The sequence below is a fragment of the Thalassophryne amazonica genome, chromosome 10 (assembly GCF_902500255.1).
Source record: "Thalassophryne amazonica chromosome 10, fThaAma1.1, whole genome shotgun sequence".
NCBI classification, from domain to species: domain Eukaryota; kingdom Metazoa; phylum Chordata; class Actinopteri; order Batrachoidiformes; family Batrachoididae; genus Thalassophryne; species Thalassophryne amazonica.
In genome coordinates this window covers 87,716,268-87,735,250 of record NC_047112.1, presented here as the reverse complement: position 1 = coordinate 87,735,250, position 18,983 = coordinate 87,716,268, and the positions used below count along the sequence as shown (strand labels likewise).

The 18,983-nt window shown below is 40.9% G+C and overlaps 1 protein-coding gene across 1 annotated transcript in view; it reads left to right on the top strand.

The window, feature by feature from the left end:
* Positions 1 to 2,229: 2,229 nt before the first annotated feature.
* Positions 2,230 to 18,983, top strand: part of prkaa2 (protein kinase, AMP-activated, alpha 2 catalytic subunit) — a 52,896-nt gene continuing 36,142 nt past the window's right edge. Inside the window, exons 1-4 of the mRNA XM_034180443.1 lie at positions 2,230 to 2,319; positions 2,351 to 2,458; positions 7,875 to 8,016; positions 15,465 to 15,558. Coding sequence (XP_034036334.1) covers positions 2,359 to 2,458; positions 7,875 to 8,016; positions 15,465 to 15,558 — 336 coding nt within the window. The 5' untranslated portion in view covers positions 2,230 to 2,319; positions 2,351 to 2,358. The remainder of the gene's footprint in view (positions 2,320 to 2,350; positions 2,459 to 7,874; positions 8,017 to 15,464; positions 15,559 to 18,983) is intronic.

The following is an 18,983-nucleotide window of genomic DNA, read 5'->3' as shown; positions in this document are numbered from 1 at the left end:
CTCAAACTCAAACTGAAAGCAAATCTCTAAAACTTAATAAATCCTGTAAATAATAATCAGTTTTATTGCCAGTTTTCTTCAGACAAGTCAGGGGATGGAAACATAAACATTTCCAAATCACTGAATATGTATTGGACTTTATTTACATTAGTTATGGAGAAATACAAAAGTTTCTTTCACCAAAACATCAAAGCTAGGCTTTCATCTCAAATGTACTTTCTGTCAAATTGTAGCTGAACATTCAGGTCTTCTTTTTATGAAAATGATCCTCTACACCACTTAAGCAGGAAGTAGTATATTATATATTTAATTAATTTATATGAAGTTGTAGAGATTTGCTTTCAGTGTGAGCTTAAGGAAAATGACTTTACATTTATTTATTTATTTGTATTTGAAATGGCATAAACAAATGAAAATGTGTGAAATACCAAGTGTTCCAATACTTTTGAGTACAGTTGAGAAACACTGTGGCATGTGTATTTTTAAGTGAAATGCCTCATCCTGGTGTCACTCAGAGAGCAAAATTAAGAGGTTATTTAAGTCCTTCAGACAGCAAAATTCAGAGGTTATTTAATCAACAGCTGCCTGCTCATTTAAAAATCACTGTAGACACACGCATATATAAAACAACCTGAATTGAATGAGAAATGCCTCTTTTAACAACCTGGACCTCATTTCTGGCATAAAATATGGTTGTTTACTCACCAGTATAACTTTGGTGTCATTATTAGTCCAAGGTTCAAATGACGTGTTCAGTTCAAATCTGAGGCAAACATTTTTCTTCTTCTACTAAGGTGGATTAGAATTTTTGGTGGTACACAGCAACAACTACTGGACAGGAGGAACCTATCAGTCAGTGTTACTCACTGATTTCAAAATGCAACTCTTTTCAAACAGACATGCAGTGCCAAGACATGTCAATCATCTGTGTCCAATCAGATTTCAGGAGAGTCCAGTGCATCCCTAGCCTCCACTTTAGCTCCATGCCAGAAACATTTGACATTTCCTGTTTCACTGTGGACTCAAAATTTGGCACTTCCTGTTTCTGTGTGAACTTGCCACTGAGTTCCCCATTCCATGGGATCTTGTCTGTCAATCCAGTAAGTGTTGATCCAGGAAGTGTTTGATATGTGACATTTCCTGTTTCACTTTGGACTCAAAATTTGGCACTTCCTGTTTGGGACTCCCTGTACCATGAGCGAGCTTTGCGCTGCTGCACGGCACTTCACTCATATAATTATTCCTTTTATGTGACAAAAACAAAGCCTGTAATGTTTAAAAAACACTGTGGTAAATAAATAAATAAACATTTAAATTAAAATTAACATTTAAATTATCTCTAAACATTTTAGTTGCTGAAATTATTATTATTATTATGAGTATTATTATTAGTAGTAGTAGTAAAAAAAAAGGCTTCAAAAGTGGACCTTAGGCTAGGGGTTTTGTGGGGGGGGGGGGGGGGGGTCCCCTGCCCTGCCCTGCTCCATGCCCACTTTCTGTTTGGATTCACCCCTGCTTTGGCATTTGAGCATGAAGAAGGGATGTTTATTTATGCAGAAAACACAACCAGATTGACAAGTTTTTCATGTTTTTTATCTCATGTCATCTTCAGAAAGAGAGTTTAGGTGTATTTGGGTGGAAAAAAGTGTTAGTTATTAACACATCACGGATCAGCTGGACACACAGAGCAGCTCAGAGTTTTTAATTAAAAAGAAGTTTAAAAATGTCATCATCGCACTTTGAGAGTTGACGGCTATTTTTTCAACTCAGAGCTGCTGCAGTTTGCCGAAAGTGAGCAAAGTAGTCAGTTCAGTCATTCGAACCCCGACCCCCTGCCCACGACCAAGTGTAATGCTGCAATCGACCTGCATTGCAAAAATAATAGTAATGCAGTGACTTGCAGGAGTAACTTTAATCTGATTACTGATCTGGAAAGATTAATGCCTTAGATTACTCGTTACTGACCAGCCTATTGAATTTTTTTTTTTGGGGGGGGGGGGGTGCTACAGACCCGTGAAGCTCCAACCTTAGGTCGCCTTTGTATGCTGTTGCATCATAAAAGAGTCAGTCGGTGAGTCTTACTGTGCGGGCAGAACAGATTTTTGACCAGGTGCCAAATGTGCAGTAACTGTTTGTCTGATTAAGTAATGTATGGCGATGACACTTTGTAATCTCTGACAGAGATCATTTCTAGCTATAACGCCTTCCTTTCCAAACCCGAACGTGCGTGTTTAAACCTGTTCATTTTGTTGTTGTTGTGCCCCTGCTCCGCCCCTCCGTGCGCCCCACGGGCACACAGGCAGCGCACCCTCGGACGGAGCGCGAGCTGGGCTGCGCCAAGCGTCGCAAGCGGAGAAGATGGCAGAGCGGCAGCAACAGAAGCACGAAGGCAGAGTCAAAATCGGACATTACATTCTCGGCGACACGCTCGGAGTGGGAACATTCGGGAAAGTGAAGAGTTAAGTCGTGTTTTTATGTCTCGCCACCCAGCATGTGTACATTTGTGCGTTTCTATGGGGAAATACGTGAAGTAAATCGCTGTGTCTCGCTGACTACGTTGAAGTTCCCGGTGGCCAGTGCGCAGTTTGCGGACCTCGCTGCGCAGCAACCGCAACACAATGGATTTAAAGCGTAAATTAGCTCTGGGAATTAGGCTGCTTCAAAGTCAAATTCTTTCACTGAAGCCCCTGTCTTAGTGTCACCAGCTATGGCAGGTGGAATATACCTGCATGTCGAAATGACTTATTCTATTCGCATTTGTAACTTTATAATGTTGCTGTAGTCGTACACGCTTTCCGGTAATATTTAAGGACATCCCCGACGATAAAACCCACTATCTGAGCTGCAAATGGAATCAGTTTATTACTGAAAGTGCGACAGTTAGCTAGCTAATGTGACATATTATCGCGTTTAGTAATTAGCAATTAGCCGACTGCTTTAAAGACGTAAAGTTTTGCACAAGAACATGACACAATCTTTTCAGTTATGGTGGTGTTTGTCATGACCTTGTCAGATGAGCTGGAAAACCATCTAAAACATGATGTATATAACTGTGTTTGAGGTGAAATGTGTCCTAGCAAGTGGGGACAGCCAATGGAAAGCTTGAAAGGTTTAAGTGTAAGTTTGTGATTATAAATACGTAGTTGGCATTATAATAGCTGCTATACCATACAGTACGCTTGGTGAAGGGATCATATTATCCACAAAGTAATATTAGTCTGACAAGGTTATTTGCATGTTCACTGTACGAGTTAGCTTGATCTGTTTATAATAGTGGCTATCTATATGTAGCCTTATTAAAAAGGCAGTGGATATTTTGCCGGATATGGCAAATACGCATCCAGCATATTTGACCGGATCGCTTCGCTGATTGGCTAGTTCAAATTACATCATCGTATTTCAACATGGCGGCGCCCTCGGCAAAGTTGAACTGGACGATATTTCGCCATACGCGGCACCGGCAAAAAGGCGGGTTGCACTGTTTTGCCGGCCGTCTAAATTTACTCATGATGGACGGAAAGGAATGGCCGTGGTCAGGCGGGAACTTAAAGGCGATCGGAGTTTAACCCTCTGGGGTCCGAGGGCATTTTTTTGGACAGCTCGCCTGGCATAAATGTTTTATTATTGCTGTTAACAGCTCTCCCTGCATCCCACAATCAAGTTTTATGTCTCTTTTTTCAGGACAACCTGTGCTTTCAGAATATATATGTTTTTGTTGTGTTTTATAAGTGTAATAAAGGTTTACAATCAAAATAGGCAAGGAAAAAATAAAGCGCAAAATAATTTTCCACACATTTATTCAAAACACATAGCAAACTATAATAAACAACTGTTTTGACACTTTATAAAGGTAATTTGAGGTCTTGTGTGAAAGTCTGTACAACAAAAAGGTTCAAACAGTAAACACAAATGCACATTTTGAGCAATATATACAAAATGGTCTATGTGTTTTGTCATCCATTGATATGGTAAACAGTGCTTTACGGCAAACACGCACCTAGCGATATTTGACCGGATCTCCTCACTGATTGGCTAGTTCAAATGACGTCAACGAAGAGTTTATTTCAACACGGCGGTGCCCTCAGCAAAGTTGAACTGGACGATATTTCGCCATAGACGGCACCGGCAAAATGGCGGGTTGCGCTGTTTTGCCAGCCGTCTAAATTTACTCACGATGGACGGAACGGAATGGCCGCGGTCAGGCGGGAACTTAAAGGCGATCAGAGTTTCAGATCTCCTTATTTCACATTCATGATAATAGCTCGATATTGGTGATTTTCATTATTGAAATTGGTATATTTTACCATTCACTATTTTCAGCGGTGGATTGATCGAAGGTTTTGCAGACATGACACTGACAGAGAAAAAACAGGATAAACACGTGCCAATGTGGACTTCTGTATTTTCGTTTTTATTCTGTCTTGAATTTGCAGGTTTTGTTTACCATCCCCGCCCTACACAGAAAATTATTTCCACCGTGCCCTAAATTATTTCCACCGCGTGGTGAAAAGCGCCAGTGGACATAATTTTGGGCGCAATGGTGGAAATAATTTTCGCCACATGGTGGAAATAATTTCGGGCACAGCTCTGCCACGTTTTTGAGCTGCTTTTAGCATCCAAGAATCCCTCGAGCTATTTCCACCATGTGGCAAAAAGCGTCGGTGGAAATAATTTTGAGCACTGTGCAAATAATTTTCACCACATGATGGAAATAATTTCAAGCACAGCTATGCCATGTTTTTGAGCTGCTTTTAGCGTCCGAGAATCCCTCCAACGGTAGGTGATTTTCTGTTCAGATTCAAACGGCTTTATGGCACCCAAAACGGCATAAAATCCCTCTGCCATTAGGTGATTTTCTGTTCCGAAACGACTTTATGGCACCAAAAACGGCATTTAAAGATGAAAAATTAGCACCAACACTCGGCATTTAAAGATGAAAAATCAGCACTAACACTCAGTACCGAGGGTGCCACTGCCATGTTGAAATACCCTCTACAATGATGTCATTTGAACTAGCCAGTCAGCAAGGAGATCTGGTCACATATTGCTAGGTGCGTGTTTGCTGTATCCGGCAAAATATACCCTATGTATTAAAAATGCAAAATTCAATTCGTACTCAGTGTTTCTGAATGGTCAGTATAGGTCACGTATATTTATTTGTGTAAAAAAAAACCTCAAAGTAAGGATCTTAAGCACTTCCTGTGTTTCCAAAATATATGTAATATCTGTTTTTTTAACTACTGCATTCACTTACTATTTGAAACAAAAAAAAAAGAAAAAAAGAAACAGTTGAAGATGATTGGGATTTGGACCTGCTTGGTTTGGCTGACACCCTATCAGGTAAGAGTTCCTGGACAACTGCCAGATTGCTGTAAGAACAATGAAAATGCATTTACAAACTATACAATTGCGGTTTGGCAGAATATACTCCAGCACCGCTCAGGCGCAGTCATGGTGCATTCAGGTACATTCGGCCACTGTTCGACGTGGTGGAAACATGCCAAACGTCCACCCAAACACCATCAGAATGTCACAAATGCCGTTTTCACACTGTCTGATTGTTTATAATGCAGTCAGACTGCGGTCAGACAGCACTTTGACTGCTGTTCAACAGTGGTTCCACCTCGCGCCATCCCTGTTTTGAACATGTGCAAAACATTTGTTGCGGCTGCACGACTGTTTAGACTGCTCTGAGAATGCTGTCAAACGTTTTCGATTGCACCTCAACACTCCCAGAATGTGGGTAATATTTCATTTTTGATGTGATTCGGGCTCATTCGGCTTCTAGTGTGATGGGGGTATTACAGAGGGTTTTAAAAGCAGAGACTTTTTCCAGCGGCACAGCAAGTACTTTGTTGCATAACTATTTTGTTTATAATATTTTGAAGTAAAAACAGCATATTGAACCAGCCAGAACTAGTCACTAGGTGCTTCTTGTTCTGTGATGTGTCACATATAGGATACCCCGAAACAGGTGGTTTTTCTTTTTCATCATTCATCAGCTCAGCACCTACAACTGCTCTGTGTTCTGTCGTCCCCAGATTTTGGAGTAAAATGGCTGTAGCAAAGCAGTATTACAAATGTGCTGAAGTGAAAAGGGCATTACTGGCTCAAAAAATGACTTGAGTAAAAGTACAACTACAGGATTACATGAGAAAGGTTAAAAGTGCTTTATAACAGTCGCCAGCAGCCGCGTTCCCACCTCATAATTAAAGTAGACCTGCATTGAAATAAATGCAGTCAGATCTTTGGACAAAAAAATGACATATTTACACATAAGATCCTTCTGAATGTAGTAAAGTAAATCTGCAAGCCCAGATCTGTCATTCAATGGAGAAATCAACATTAAAAAATGACAAATTTACAGCTAAAATTTAGCCCTCCGCAAAACTGTCAGCACATCCGGGACGTTGCCGAGACGTCAAAGAGAAGACCCTATCCCAGCACGCATTGCGCGCGCCAACTGTAATTTGTGGATTTATGTCAGTTAGCATCTCTTACAAAAGCACCTTTTTATTGTCTTATACGGAAGGATTGAGTTTTTTTAAAACTTCATATTGTCTTGCGGTACATTTGGTGAGTACACATTTCTTTTATTTTTGCTTGAAAATTATTTTTGGGGACTTTCATACGCCCATTTGATTGAGTGGTGTCGCATTGAAAATCTACTGTCTATAGCCTCCGGTGTTACCGTTGCGGGGTACGGATGTGGGACCCGCAAAGAATCCAAGTCATTAAAAAGATACAAACCTCTCTCAGTGGCCACAGAGCTCTGCGGCTGCAATTACAGAGAACGTGCTGCGCTGCGGATTTTTCCGCAAGAAGTCTGTCCTTGCGGGCGGGCGGCCGCTCCGCATCAAAACAGTGAGCGTAGTCTCTGGACTTGTTGCCAAGTTGGCTGCACCTCCATTCAGTAGACAGGGACGTGGTGCCGGAGTTGGCCGCAGCTCTGCACAGCAGACACGGGGGCGGTGTGAGTGGCCTGCTATGGCGTTTACCGAGCCTGCAGACTTGGTAAGCGCATCGGAGGCAGTGAGACAAGGTGTAAGGGTCGGGGAAGAACGTCGCCCGCTGTCGATGTCGCCGCTGATCTGAGCATGCAGAGCTGTATCTCGCATTCATTGCAGCTTACTTTTGGATGTTGAAACCAGGATGTGTATAACAGTAACATTACTAACAGATAAAATCAATTTCAATGTGGGATCCGACTGAAGGCGCCAGCGCTCCGTCTTCTGCCGCACGTCAGTGCAATGTCCCGGATGTACAAACAGTTTTCGCAGAGGGCCAAATTTTAGCTGCAAATTTGTAATTTTTAAACAAAGATTTCTCCGGTGAATGCAGCTTTACTTTACTGCATTCATAAGGGTCTTATAAATACATATCAGCTATTTCTTTCTGAGATCTGATCACATTTATTTCAATGCAGGTCTACTTTAACATTTGTAAAATAGCTTTTTGACATTTACAAATTCATTCGTAATTGTCCAAAGTCTCCATCGTGATGCATCGAAAAACATTTTCTTTTCCACACCCTGCACTTCCCTAAAAATATTTGGTGGAAGTATCAGTATTTTTCTTACATTTCACCCTGAGAGGAAATTTGAATAAAGCACTTTCCCTAACAGAATGGAGAGAACTAAAGTGCTTCAAATTTTTGTTTTATGGTAATCTCCAAATGTTTAATTTGAGCTTTCAAACAGTGCCCATGTAAAAACATACATGCTTGATATTTATATTTATTGTCGATTTTGGTGTCGTAGAGCATGAATCATTTCTGTTTGCTTTCATGTATCGTATGCCTTGTCAACAGACATTGTATAGCATAATTTCCGTTGTTAACCTATGTGTATACTGCGTCAAATCTTTGTTTTCAGTTGGGGAGCATCAGTTGACAGGTCATAAAGTTGCTGTGAAGATCCTGAACAGACAGAAGATCCGCAGTCTCGATGTTGTGGGGAAGATCAAACGAGAAATCCAGAATCTCAAACTATTCAGACATCCACATATCATCAAACTGTAAGTGAAGAAAGATGATGCATCTTTTAGATTAATACGTCAGTGCTGGCTGTTATATGTAACTTGACAAGTTCTGTTTAAGAGCTGTAGTAACGTGAGTTCTGATGTGCTGCAGCATGCTTTGGTTGATCCTGTTTGTTTAGTAATGCTGCACTTCACTGAACATGTTCACAGGAGGGAGAATACACAAACATTCACATGTACACACTAGCTTTGAGTTAGATGAAGACGTCTATGCCCGTTTGTATAAATCTCCTGTTAAGGTCACAGAAATTTCAGTAATTCCTCATGGCAAAATTATTTTCCTCCGGCTGGATTTGGCATTTCTTGGATTTTTTTTTCCCATTGACCTTGTCTTCTTTCTTTCTTTGTCTCTGCTTCCTTGGTCTCATTCTTTTTCTTCTTGTGAGTTCATGTCTTGCTGGCTCTCTCGACATTCTGTTATTTATAGGTCAGGGTTAGGGTTGTTCACTGGGAGTTATGAAAGATATGTGAGCTTGATATGACCGTCCACATTCATAAATGTATTAGGCACATGAGTATTCTGTGGCAATGCTAACCACAACTCAAGCACAAAGGCTCTTCTTAATAATCCTCCTCTTAATGTTTGTGTTGTACATTGCTCCTGTTTGTAACATCATCAAGAAATAGTGACTACGTTTACATGCAGCCAATAACCCTTTCATAACCCTTTCATAACTGGAATATTAGCAATAACCCGGTTGCTCACAGCCATGTAAACACCCACAAAACCTGAATATGCTCATATTCCGGTTTTTAAAAACCCGAATATGACCCCTGGTTTACTCCTTTTCTAACCCGAATATCAGGTCATACAGTAGTGTTCAGAATAATAGTAGTGCTATGTGACTAAAAGATTTTTGAGTATATTTCTTATTGTTACATGGAAAACAAGATACCAGTAGATTCAGTAGATTCTCACAAATCCAACAAGACCAAGCATTCATGATATGCACACTCTTAAGGCTATGAAATTGGGCTATTAGTAAAAAAAAAAAAGTAGAAAAGGGGGTGTTCACAATAATAGTAGTGTGGCATTCAGTCAGTGAGTTCACAATAATATTAGCATCTGCTGTTGACGCTACAAACTCAAAACTATTATGTTCAAACTGCTTTTTTAGCAATCCTGTGAATTACTAAACTAGTATTTAGTTGTATAACCACAGTTTTTCATGATTTCTTCACATCTGCGAGGCATTAATTTTGTTGGTTTGGAACCAAGATTTTTGCTACGCAGATGATACCCAGCTTTATCTATCCATGAAGCCAGAGGACACACACCAATTAGCTAAACTGCAGGATTGTCTTACAGACATAAAGACATGGATGACCTCTAATTTCCTGCTTTTAAACTTAGATAAAACTGAAGTTATTGTACTTGGCCCCACAAATCTTAGAAACATGGTGTCTAACCAGATCCTTACTCTGGATGGCATTACCCTGACCTCTAGTAATACTGTGAGAAATCTTGGAGTCATTTTTGATCAGGATATGTCATTCAATGCACATATTAAGCAAATATGTAGGACTGCTTTTTTGCATTTGCGCAATATCTCTAAAATTAGAAAGGTCTTGTCTCAGAGTGATGCTGAAAAACTAATTCATGCATTTATTTCCTCTAGGCTGGACTATTGTAATTCATTATTATCAGGTTGTCCTAAAAGTTCCCTGAAAAGCCTTCAGTTAATTCAAAATGCTGCAGCTAGAGTACTGACGGGGACTAGAAGGAGAGAGCATATTTCACCCATATTGGCCTCTCTTCATTGGCTTCCTGTTAATTCTAGAATAGAATTTAAAATTCTTCTTCTTACTTATAAGGTTTTGAATAATCAGGTGCCATCTTATCTTGGGGACCTCATAGTACCATATCACCCCAATAGAGCGCTTCGCTCTCAGACTGCAGGCTTACTTGTAGTTCCTAGGGTTTTTAAGAGTAGAATGGGAGGCAAAGCCTTCAGCTTTCAGGCTCCTCTCCTGTGGAACCAGCTCCCAATTCGGATCAGGGAGACAGACACCCTCTCTACTTTTAAGATTAGGCTTAAAACTTTCCTTTTTGCTAAAGCAAAGGCTGGATCAGGTGACCCTGAACCATCCCTTAGTTATGCTGCTATAGACTTAGACTGCTGGGGGGCTCCCATGATGCACTGAGTGTTTCTTTCTCTTTTTGCTCTGTATGCACCACTCTGCATTTAATCATTAGTGATTGATCTCTGCTCCCCTCCACAGCATGTCTTTTTCCTGGTTCTCTCCCTCAGCCCCAACCAGTCCCAGCAGAAGACTGCCCCTCCCTGAGCCTGGTTCTGCTGGAGGTTTCTTCCTGTTAAAAGGGAGTTTTTCCTTCCCACTGTCGCCAAGTGCTTGCTCACAGGGGGTCGTTTTGACCGTTGGGGTTTTTCCGTAATTATTGTATGGCTTTGCCTTACAATATAAAGCGCCTTGGGGCAACTGTTTGTTGTGATTTGGCGCTATATAAATAAAATTGATTTGATTTGATTTGATTTGAATTTACACTAGAACGTAAATGAGTTTTTATTAATGTAGACTTTTTTCATGGGAAAAAGACACTGCGCTTTGAGTGGATTTACAAGAATTTACACAACAATATGTGACTTTTTTGCTATAAGGTGTGTGATTGATATTTTACCATGATTTTCAATATATTCTGCAAGCTTTAGCTGTGGTTTTTGAAATGGTTTTACAGTCTTTTCAGTCTTTATAAATTTCATGTAGTTTAACTGTTCTGAGTTAATAATATGGGTTACAATTAAAAGGAAAATCATTCCAGGTCCTACTTCCATGTCATGTTCTGTAATTTCAACATTATCATTGATAGTTTAAATGAAAGGTTGACTCTAGGATTCTACGACATTTTTTTTCTTCCAAAATATGCTGAAAATGTATTGTTAGATACAAAATGAGCACGAGACCCCAGCTTGACCCCTTGCAAATTTTCCTCAGATTTCACAATTTTCATTTCACAGCCCTGATAAATATATGAGTAATGCATACGACATGTTGATATTCGTTTGTGTCCATTTTTGTCCTGTACAGATCCTTTTCTCATTTGTTAAATGTGTTTCTTGTCAGCTGATATCCGGCAAGTCCATCTGAAAAATTTGTGCATGGTGAAATCTTTAAGTGGGCGTCAGATGTCGAGCTGCCCCGGTGATTCCATGATAGTTTACCATTTTGTTCTGAGTTTGCTCATTCCCTTTCCAGTGTATGTCCGGTAGACATTAGTTTGATCCATGTATTATGCATTTTCCTTCTATCTGCATCTGATAGCGCTGCGCACCCACATTCTGTGGTTGTCTCCTCATTCCATCAGAACCCCAAATCCACCGGAGACTGACAGATTAGGTGATTTTTGCCACAAATTATTTCAAACCATTACATATCAGTTTACTCAATCTGTTACAGTGTGACCGCACCTTTTTGTAATGCTGTAATCCTTGCAGAATCAGTGGATGCCCTGATTGCAGCTTTGCACTTGAGGGGCTGAGTCAGCAGTTGGAATTTTTTGGGTTGTGATTGTCCTGGATCAAGATGAAATATCCAGGCTTTTAATGGCTTCCTGAACTTGACCATCAGATGTGTGTATGTATGTGGCAAAAGTACTGAACTCATAGAGAGATTCACTTATCTTGGCAGTGAGTCTCATGCCCCTTGGTTCTTTACCTTTGAGATCGAGAGGCACTTGGGAAGAGCTCGTGCAGTCATAAGGTCACTGGACATAGGTGTTTGAAGATGCCGATATCTTGCAGGAGAATGATGGTCCAAGAGCCATAAGGTCACCGGACATAGGTGTTTGAAGATGCCGATATCTTGCAGGAGAATGATGGTCCAAGAGTTTAGGGTAAAGAGGACTGTATGGTTGTTGTATTTGGACATTAATCAGCGACTTGAGGTGATGACTGTACCCCTTTGGTACTACATCTGTATGGAGGATCCTTGGGTACCTCTGGAATGCCTTGTTTCAAACAAAGGGATACTTTGGGAGACTCAGGTGAGGATAATTACTTATATCATGACATGTTTCTCTGGGCATGATCCAACATGCAGGGCCCTTGGTGTTGAGGACCCTAAAAACTGGAAAAGGTCAAGGGGATACCCTTGTTTCACCTGACTGCAGCAGATAGATGACTACTTTTAGAGGTGGGGCTTGACACTTTGTCTGCCTCGGTGGTTGCCATCCAGGACCCAAGGAGGTTATGTAGTGTGGTAGATGCAGCAAAGTGCAGCACCAGTGCATGGTCCTACACCTGACCTGTCCTGACCTGATGATGTATAAAAAGAAAAAAAGCAGGTAAAATGTTGTGCCAAATTACACTCCCAATTCCACTGAAGTTGGGACGGTGTGTAAAATGTAAATAAAAACAGAATACAATGATTTACAAATCCTCTTCAACCAATATTCAATTCAATACCCCACAAAGACAAGATATTTAATGTTCAAACTGATAAACTTTGTTGTTTTGGGGCAAATATTTGTTCATTTTGAAATGGATCCCTGCAACACGTTTCAAAAAAGCTGGGACAGTGGTATGTTTACCACTGTGTTACACCACCTTTCCTTCTAACAACACTCAATAAGCGTTTGGGAACTGAGGACACTAATTGTTGAAGCTTTGTAGGTGGAATTCCTTCCCATTCTTGCTTGATGTACGACTTCAGTTGTTCAACAGTCCGGGGTCTCCGTTGTTGTACTTTGCGCTTCATAATGCGCCACACATTTTGAATGGGCGACAGGTCTGGACTGCAGGCAGGCCAGTCTAGTACCCGCCCTCTTTTACTATGCAGCCACGCTGTTTTAACACGTGCAGAATGTGGCTTGGCATTGTCTTGCTGAAATAAGCAGGGACGTCCCTGAAAAAGACGTTGCTTGTATGGCAGCATGTGTTGCTCCAAAACCTGGATGTACCTTTCAGCATTGATGGTGCCATCTCACATGTGTAAATTGCCCATGCCATGGGCACTAACACACCCCCATACCATCACAGATGCTGGCTTTTGAACTTTGCGCTGGTAACAATCTGGATGGTCTTTTTCCTCTTTTGTCCGGAGGACACGACGCCCATGATTTCCAAAAACATTCTGAAATGTGGACTCATCAGACCACAGCACACTTTTCCACTTTGTGTCTGTCTCTTTCAAATGAACTCAGGCCCAGAGAAGGCGGTGGCATTTCTGGATGTTGTTGATGTATGGCTTTCACTTTGCATGGTAGAGTTTTAACTTGCGCTTGTAGATGTAGCGATGAACTGTGTTAACTGGCAATGGTTTTCTGAAGTGTTCCTGAGCCCACACGGTAAGATCCTTTGCACAATGATGTCGTTTTTAATGCAGTATTGCCTGAGGGATCGAAGGTCATGGGCATTCAGTGTTGGTTTTTGGCCTTGCCGCTTACATGTAGAAAGTTCTCCAGATTCTCTGAATCTGCTGATTACGAGTATATTATGGACTGTAGATGATGGAATCCCTAAATTCCTTGCAATTGAACATTGAGAAACATTGTTCTTAAACTGTTGGACTATTTTTTCACGCAGTTGTTCACAAAGTGGTGATCCTCGCCCCATCTTTGCTTGTGAATGGCTGAACCTTTTGGGGATGCTCCTTTTATACCCAATCATGACACTCACCTGTTTCCACTTAACCTGTTCACCTGTGGAATGTTCCAAACAGGTGTTCTTTGAGAATTCATGAACTTTCTCAGTCTTTTGCCCCAACTTTTTTGAAACGTGTTGCAGGCATCCATTTCAAAATGAGCAAATACGGTAGTATTCAGAATAACAGTAGTGCTATGTGACTAAAACGATTAATCCAGGTTTTGAGTATATTTCTTATTGTTACATGGGAAACAAGGTACCAGTAGATTCAGTAGATTCTCACAAATCCAACAAGACCAAGCATTCATGATATGCACACTCTTAAGGCTATGAAATTGTGCTATTAGTAAAAAAAGTAGAAAAGGGGGTGTTCACAATAATAGTAGTGTGGCATTCAGTCAGTGAGTTCATCAGTTTTGTGGAACAAACAGGTGTGAATCAGGTGTCCCCTATTTAAGGATGAAGCCAGCACCTGTTGAACATGCTTTTCTCTTTGAAAGCCTGAGGAAAATGGGATGTTCAAGACATTGTTCAGAAGAACAGCATAGTTTGATTAAAAAGTTGATTGGAGAGGGGAAAACCTATACGCAGGTGCAAAAAATTATAGGCTGTTCATCTACAATAATCTTCAATGCTTTAAAATGGACAAAAAAAAAAACAGACACGTAGAATAAAACGGAAAACAACCATCAAAATGGATAGAATAATATCCAGAATAACAAAGGCTCACCCATTGATCAGCTCCAGGATGATCAAAGACAGTCTGGAGTTACCTGTAAGTGCTGTGACAATTAGAAGACGCCTGTGTGAAGCTAATTTATTTGCAAGAATCCCCCGCAAAGTCCCTCTGTTAAATAAAAGACATGTGCAGAAGAGGTTAGAATTTGCCAAAGAACACATCAACTGGCCTAAAGAGAAATGGAGGAATATTTTGTGGACTGATGAGAGTAAAACTGTTGTTTTTGGGTCCAAGGGCCGCAGGCAGTTTGTGAGACGACCCCCAAACTCTGAATTCAAGCCACAGTTCACAGTGAAGACATTGAAGCATGGTGGTGCAAGCATCATGATATGGGCATGTTTCTCCTACTATGGTGTTGTTCCTATATATCGCATACCAGGTATCATGGATCAGTTTGGATATGTCAAAATACTTTAAGAGGTCATGTTGCCTTGTGCTGAAGAGGACATCCCCTTGAAATGGGTGTTTCAACAAGACAATGAGCCCAAGCACACTAGTAAACGAGCAAAATCTTGGTTCCAAACCAACAAAATGAATGCCTCACAGATGTGAAGACATCATGAAAAACTGTGGTTATACAACTAAATACTAGTTTAGTGATTCACAGGATTGATAAAAAAGCAGTTTGAACATAATAGTTTTGATATTGTAGTGTCAACAGCAGATGCTATTATTGTGAACACCCCCTTTTCTACTTTTTTTTTTACTAATAGACCAATTTCATAGCCTTAAGAGTGTGTATATCATGAATGCTTGGTCTTGTTGGATTTGTGAAAATCTACTGAATCTACTGGTACCTTGCTTCCCATGTAACAATAAGAAATATACTCAAAACCTGGATTAATCTTTTTAGTCACATAGCACTACTATTATTCTGAACACTACCATTGCACAAAATATCTTGTCTTTGTGGTGTATTCAATTGAATATAGGTTGAAGAGGATTTGCAAATGGGGTTGTATGAAGACGTGAGAGAAACTAATATCACACACTGATTAAAATGTAGATGTAAGATGCAACATGAACATGAGTTGATGAGTTGATAGTACTTGTATATCAGTGCCACTATATGTTTGTTTAAGGTACCAGGTGATAAGCACACCCACAGATTTCTTCATGGTTATGGAGTATGTATCTGGAGGAGAGCTGTTTGACTACATCTGCAAGCATGGACGGGTAAGATGTTTGTCTGTTGATGAAAGATTCTAATATGCATTTTCTGGGTTCCAATAGCCATCAAATGTTCGAGCCCCTTCACACATAGCACGCATAAGTTCGAATCAGGGCAAATCAGGGCGAAGCAGCCCGAATTAGCGAACCCCGAAAACATCGAGCTGACGTCGGGAAGGACACACGGTTGGGCAGGCGTGAACGATCCCGCTGCAATGGTGTTGTGCACGCTTATGCATGTCCACGAACACAGTGCAAGCAGCTGGAGCATGTGGCACCACATCTCGTGCTGCTGCTGTGGAGAAAAAAATAAAAACCACACACCATAAAAAATACCGCAGTATTCAATATTTAATCTGTCTTATGGAGCGGACAATACAAGTATGATCCCTCTGTTCCTCTGTATATGACCCATGGTCACAGACATACAGTCATGAAATGACATGAATGAAGCAGTGTGCTGTTATTATGTCCATCCGGGTATGTAAATAATTAGTAACTATGTTCATGCACATTTACATGACAGAACACAGAAACAGAGAGTGACAGGTGGGCGTGGCCGCACACAGCAGCAGCTGGTGAACACGTACCGTGTCGTGATGGACATGACATTACAACTCTATGCCGTGAGGTGCGTGTGTGTGCTTGCTGTCCTCACTTGGAAATACATAAAAACATATATCGCCTTTGCGATGGGCTGCAGCGAGCGCAAAAGCTCGCATCGACAGGCTGTGCCAGGTGAAATGGACCATCAGATCATGTGTACACTCAGCTGTTGATCTGAAAGTCACTTCACAGGACACGCGTGTCCGGCCGGGCCCGGGCACGTGTCCAGCCGGCCCTGCGTGTCCTGAGAGCAGCGCGCCGAAGGAGAGACACCGCGTCATGTGGACCATAGCTCATGTGGAGTTTGCATGTTCTCCCTGTGTTTGTGTGGGTTCCCTCTGTGTGCTCCGGTTTTGTCCCACATCTAAAGACATTAGGTGAATTAGATGAATTGGAAACTTTATAATTGTCCAGGTCTCCCTTGCAAAATAGATCTTGATCTCAATGGATAAATTTAAATTAGTGCAGGGCTCCAGACTTCAAATTAACCTTGTTCTGTAGGAGCACTGTCGCACCTTACTAAAAATGATTTCATTGGGAACCACAGGGCTCTACTTAAAAGTGTACAGTTGGCCTTTAGCCACTGCCATCATCTTGAGTTAAATGAGGCTGACAACATGAGATTTTTTTGAAACAGCAGTCAGACTTATTTGTACAGAAATTAACATCTCTTCTTTTTCACAATAAGAATGATTTGTCATTGTGTCTAACAGAGGCAATGCTGTGCACGCATGTCCATGCTCCCACGCGCAAATACTCACATGCTTATGTCTCTGGCTGCATGTCTGTGTTATATGGCACAGGTAAATTTTAAAAGATGAACACTAAATTCATTGTGGTTTGCTGCTTTAAGTGACGCCCCTCGCTCAGTTCCTCAGCCATGGTCAGAAACAAAACTTAAAAAAGCTTTTCTGATGGCTAACTGCTTTCATACCTCTAACAAACCACATTTCCCCTGCAAATCACAACTGTTTGTTGGTCATGTGTCTTGATCAGTGGTGGGCACAGTTCCAATAATCCGATAACCGATAATTATAAAGTTTTCATTATTGGATTATCTTTTCAGATAACTTTGAAAACCATTATCAAACTAATTATCTTCCGATAAATTTTTGTCCAATAATTTTTAGACCATTAACATGGTAAACAAAGGTGAACAGATGTGTAGTTAAAACTAATTTCTTTTAACCCCACATTGATACGCGGCCAATATCACCCAAGTCATCCAGAGGCATACATTTTTAACTTATGGTTCAAATTTTAACCAAACTTATTTTGGACAAGTTATTTAAATTAACGTCATGTCTGAAGTTTTATAAAGTGAAAATATCAGATATATGTTTTAGTTTTAAAGTAATGCGCTAATTTTTTTAAGGTTTTAGTGTGGACATGCTGTGTCCAGGTGCAGTATGGGTGATAGGCAGGGTTGGGAGGGTTACTTTAAAGTAGACCTGCATTGAAATAAATGCAGTCAGATCTTTGGACCAAAAAATGACTTATATTTACACATAAGATCCTTCTGAATGTAGTAAAGTAAATCTGCAAGCCCAGATCTGTCATTCAGCGGAGAAATCTTCATTTGAAAATGACAAATTTACAGCTAAAATGTAGCCCTCCACAAAACTGTCATCACATCCGGGACGCTGCCGAGACGTCAGGGAAAAGACCCTATCCCAGCATGCATTGCGCGCGCCAACTGTAATTTGTGGATTTACGTCAGTTTGCATCTGCACCTTTTTCTTGTCTTATACGGAAGGATCTACTTTTTTTAAAACTTCATATTGTCTTGCGGCACGTTTGGTGAGTACACATTTCTTTATTTGTGCTTGAAAATTATTTTGGGGGACTTTTTCATATGCCCGTTTGATTGAGTGGTGTCGCATTGAAAATCTACTGTCTTTCGCCTCCGGTGTTACCGTCGCGGGGTACGGAGGCGGGACCCGCAAAGAATCCAAGTCATTAAAAAGATATAAACCTCTCTCAGCGGCCACGGAGCTCTGCGGCTCTGATTACCGAGATGTGCGGTGCTGCGGAAAGTCTGTCCTTGCAGCAACAGGTGTCACTGGCTGCTCCGCATCAAAACAGCGAGCGTAGTCAAGTTGGCTGCACCTCCATTCAGTAGACAGGGACGTGGTGCCGGCTGCACAGCAGACACGGGGGTGATGTGAGTGGCCCGCTTCAGCGTTTACTGAGTACGCAGACTCAGTAAGCGCAGCGGAGGCAGAGAGCGAGGCGTCAGGGAAGAACGTCGCCCGCTGTCGATGTCGCCGCTGATCTGAGCATGCAGAGTTGTAGCTCACATTCATTGCAGCTTACTTTTGGATGCTGAAACCAGGACGTATATAACTGTAACATTACTAACAGATAAAATCAATTTCAATGCGGGATTGGACTGAAGGCGGGAGCGCTCCGTCTTCTGCCGCACGTCACTGCATGACCCAGATGTACAAACAGTTTTTGCTGAGGGCCAAATTTTAGCTACAAATTTGTCATTTTTAAATGAAGATTTCTCCGCTGAATTACAAATTTGGGCTTACTTTACTGCATTCATAATGGTCTTACAAATACATATCAGCTATTTCTTTCTGAGATCTGACCACATTTATTTCAATGCAGGTCTACTTTAAAAATGTATTCCGATACAGTTACTCGTTACCTGTTGAAAAATGTAGTCAGTAACGTAATCCATGTACCATAATATTAAAGTAATGTAATTTGATTACTTTCAATTACTTGTGGATTACTCCAATATCAAATATGCTAATACAGACAAAAGAAACTAAATAGAAATAGTCTTGACCACATAGTACAGTTTATTAAGCAAA